Raw genomic sequence first — 4,220 nt, 5'->3', positions numbered from 1 at the left:
GGAACCTCTCGGCATAGGAGGGCTGAGGATAGTACGGTGTGGTGGTGACATGCCTGATGCCTCGGGCAAAACAGAAATTGCGAAAGTTGCGAGATGTGAACTGCTTGGCATTATCGGATACGAGGATCTCGGGAATCCAAAATGTGTAAAAGATGTTCAGTAACAGCTGAATAGTCGTAGCGGTGGATGCTTCCCCGACCAGGAAAATCCAAACAAACTTGGTAAAAACGTCCACACAGACTAGTGCATAGGTGTTACCTGCCTTTGACTGGGGGACTTCCCGATGAAATCTACAAACAACTTTTCCAGTGGGCGAGTAGCCACGTCAGAGGCCAGCATACCATAACGGGGGTTCTGGGCGGGCTTACTGAGCCCGCAGAGCTTGCATGACCGTACTCTAGCAGAGATATCCGCATCCATACCCTTCCATATGAAAGATTGGCGAAATTTCCGAAGCGTATTTCGCACCCCTAGGGGGCCCCTGCAGGGAGACTCATGGAAATAACTAAAGAGAGCAGGAATTAAGGCCTGAGGGATGACGATCTTAGGCCGACCGTCAAAACGAGCCTTGCAATGAAGTACGCTCTTAAGTAGAGAGTATACGGGTACTTCCTGCCCCAATGACAACTGGTCCATAATGGGGCAAAGTTCTGGGTCCCTGCTCTGGTGCGCGGCAATATCCTCGAATAGGACAGGGAAATCCAAAAGTAGCGAACAAACAGGTTTTTCGGCGCTGGGGTCATACATGCGTGAGAGAGCATCCGCGATGACATTTTGGGTTCCCCTAATGTGCTGCACATTAAATTTGAACGAGGACAACCTCACAACCCAACGACCAATTCTCCCGAGTTGGCGGGGATGGGAGAGACACCATGTGAGAGCCTGATTGTCGGTCTGCAGATCGAACTCGAGGTGTTCAAGGTACGGCCTCAATTTTTCCAAGCCAAAGAGGACTGCTAAGCACTCGAGTTCGTATGTTGAAAATTTCGTCTCAGGGTGGGATAACATGCGTGAGGCGTAAGCAATAGGCTGCAGCTCACCATCAAACTGCTGTAACAGCACCGCCGCAACCGCCACCGAACTAGCATCGGTCTGGAGCATGAACCTGTGGGAGAAGTTGGCCGTGGTAATGGCGAGCTTCAAATCCTGATGCGCGTATCTGATCAGGCCCCAACTGAAATTTAACGTCATTTTCTGAGTAGGTTAAGGGGGGCAGCGCGCTCGGCGAAATGAGGAATAAATTTGTGAAAAAAATTCACCATGCCAATAAACCTGGTGACCCCTTTAATGTCCCTGGGAGGAGGGAACCTTCTAATGGAGTCAGTTCTGCTTGGGTCAACGGAGATACCGAAGGGTCCCACAATGTGCCCCATGAAAGACAGATGAGGTGTGGCGAATTTAACCTTTGCGGGATTAACAGTTAATCCTGCGTGGCGCAATCTGAGAGAAACCTCACACAGATGATGTACGTATTCTTCGAATGAATCACTGTAGACCACCAGATCGTCAAGATAGTGAAATACGAAGTTGAATTTTAAGTTGGAAAACACTTTGTCAAACAAACAGGTCAACACCTGGGCTCCAGTGGCCAACCCAAATGGTACCCAAGTGTACTCGCACAAATTCCAGTCGGTGGCGAACGCAGTCAGAGGTTTCGCCCGGTCAGTTAATCCAATCTGGTGATACGCCAAATTGAAGTCAAGTGACGTAAACCCTTTGGCTGTCTTAGACCAGTGAAAACATGAATGGATGTCAGGCAATGGGACCAATTCAATTTTTATCGTCTTGTTAAGAGCCCGATAATCAATAACCGGACAAAACGTATCTTGCCCTTTAGGCACCAAGAATATAGGGCTGGAGTAAGTGGAAGTGGAAGGTTGTATAATGCCTTCATCAAGCATAAGACGAATATGCTGTCGCAATATCTCCATTTTTGGGGACATGAGCCGGTACGACTCAATGTCATATTGCATGAGTGTAGTGAGCCCCAATCTTGGGGTTAAGACGTCAGGAAAGTTGTCAATGAGGGAGCACAGGAGGGTAGAGTAATTGTTCTTCAAATGTGACAGATCCAGGGTAGCCGGCATGGCCGCACACACCCACGACTTATTGTCGGGAGGACTTCGCCCCAGTAAATGCAACCTGTTAGTGGGGTCAAATCTAAAAAACGCGTGCCCCTGCTGAACATCAATCATCAAACCCGTCTTCCCTAAAAAATCAGCACCCAAAATGACGGGCTGAATCAAACCGGGAACAACGTAAAATGGGACTTTCCATGTATAACGATAAATCCTGATCTTACACTTGACTGTAGTATGAACTGGGAAAGTCTGAGCAGACGCGGTAACACACTTTACTGTCACGGGATAGGTGTGCAGAGAAGGGACTGCTTTCATAAGGTAGTTATAGGCAACGTCGGACATCAAAGAACGGACAGCCCCAGAGTCTAAGAGCAGACCAACGGGTCCAAAAGCGAGCTCAACCTGAAGACAGGGTAAACTATATTCCAGAACCCCTGTATTCGTTGATTATGCGAGTTGGAAATAGTGTGGCTGAACAGAGTGGAACTTCAAGGTGGGCGATTCCCACGTGGAGGGGCTGGGTTACGTGCTAGTCAAAGAGTTGACGTCGAGAACTCTCAGTAGCTGAGGTGGGTAACCAGACATAAAAGTCCTTGCTAGTGTGACCGGGTTTATTGCACCGATAACAAACGGTCCTCGGACGGGCCAAAACAGGCACAGCGGACACGTGCCGATCGGAAGATGTCACCGAGTTCAATGGAGTCCCAGTTTGGGAGGTATGACTCTGGTCATTACACAGAATACTGTGTGTATATATGCACATTTTATCTAATTCCACATAGGTTGTCAGGGCATCACAGAAAACTAGGCGATTCCGCTCCTGAGGATGGAGTCCGTCAAGAATATTCCTAACTACCACAGCCTCATTTGGATCCTGCTGAAGAACAGCAGCCATTTCCTTGATGTGCGTTATATACATCAATAGGGGTTCATTGGCCCTCTGAGCTCTCGAATACTCTGAATTTAGTAACGGCAACATGGAGAGCCGGGGAATAAAAAAGGAAAGTATGCTCTCTTGGTATGCGTGGAGTGTATCCCCGCGGCTTATGGCTTCAATAGTCTTGGATGCCAATGTGCCTTTAGTGAAAGAAAAGAAGACCTGCAGCACTTGACGCAAGGGAACTTGGAAAACCACCAAACTTTCTCGAATCCATACTAAAACGCGCAAAAATTTTATGAGGTTGCCAAGATGCAACCGTCTGTGGGGGAAAGACCCTCAAACATGCACTGGGATTCGGCAGCTTGGTGAAAACAAAAGTGCGATTAACCATAACCAGCAGGTAAAGGTTGGCCCCAGGGGGAAGTAAATTGGACAACGTAGGTTGACCATCACTCTGGCTCGAGCCGTCAACAAGCCTACTGGTGGGGTTCAAACGCTCCTTATCCACACGCCCAGGGAGGTGAAAAGTCGCTTCGAGCCTACCTTGATCACCTTGAGGTGTGTTAGTACCTCCATAGGGGCCCGGGACCGGTGCCGCACGCTCTTCGCCCTGAAGACTGGTGTTGATTTCGGCTAAGAGGCCGTCCAATTGTTCATGCAATGTTTGGGCAGAAACCTCGAAATCTGGGGCACTTCACCCAAATTGCAGAAAATGTCGGAGACGAGTACCCAGGTGGACAAGTCGATGTAGATAGCGACGGAAATCAAGTGCAATATGGGAGCTGTCGGTGTTCTCCACCAGTTCCCTGATCTGGAGGAATTTCTCTCGATACAAGGAAATGGTGGCTGCTGGATCATTCAGACATTTCATACTGCTCAGGAGCTCGATGTTTACCTCCACATCCTGGGAGGTCCTGAGTAGTGATCTGAGTGCGGCAACATTCAACCATTCCGTCAAAATCCCCCGAGCTGCCAGCTCATACTGCAGCTCGTCCTTGTGTAGGTACTCAGGCAGTAGAGGCTCAGATGTCATGATCAACACAAAACAGAACAGAAACAGTCAAAACGTCCCAACAACCAAACCAAAACACAAATACCCCAAACCACGCTCTGCTACCACTTTTTGAAACGTACCAATGCCCAGGACCGAAAGGTGGTTTGGGGTAGAAAAGATATTTTAAACAATACACACACCAAACAAATATAATAATATAATTGGATGAGTGAAATAAAAATACAAACTGTCCCAGATGAGGATG

At 48.3% G+C, this 4,220-nt stretch overlaps 1 protein-coding gene across 1 annotated transcript in view; it reads right to left on the bottom strand.

Annotated features, from left to right (window-relative positions):
- LOC111864806 overlaps positions 1 to 3,994 on the bottom strand; it is a 5,881-nt gene extending 1,887 nt beyond the window's left edge. The window contains exon 1 of the mRNA XM_033751588.1: positions 3,857 to 3,994. Within this exon, the coding sequence (XP_033607479.1) occupies positions 3,857 to 3,994 (138 nt within the window). The remainder of the gene's footprint in view (positions 1 to 3,856) is intronic.
- Positions 3,995 to 4,220: the final 226 nt, after the last annotated feature.

This window comes from Cryptotermes secundus, unplaced genomic scaffold (genome assembly GCF_002891405.2).
Source record: "Cryptotermes secundus unplaced genomic scaffold, Csec_1.0 scaffold1472, whole genome shotgun sequence".
In the NCBI taxonomy this organism is placed as follows: Eukaryota; Metazoa; Arthropoda; class Insecta; order Blattodea; family Kalotermitidae; genus Cryptotermes; species Cryptotermes secundus.
This window is presented reverse-complemented; position numbering and strand designations above follow the sequence as displayed.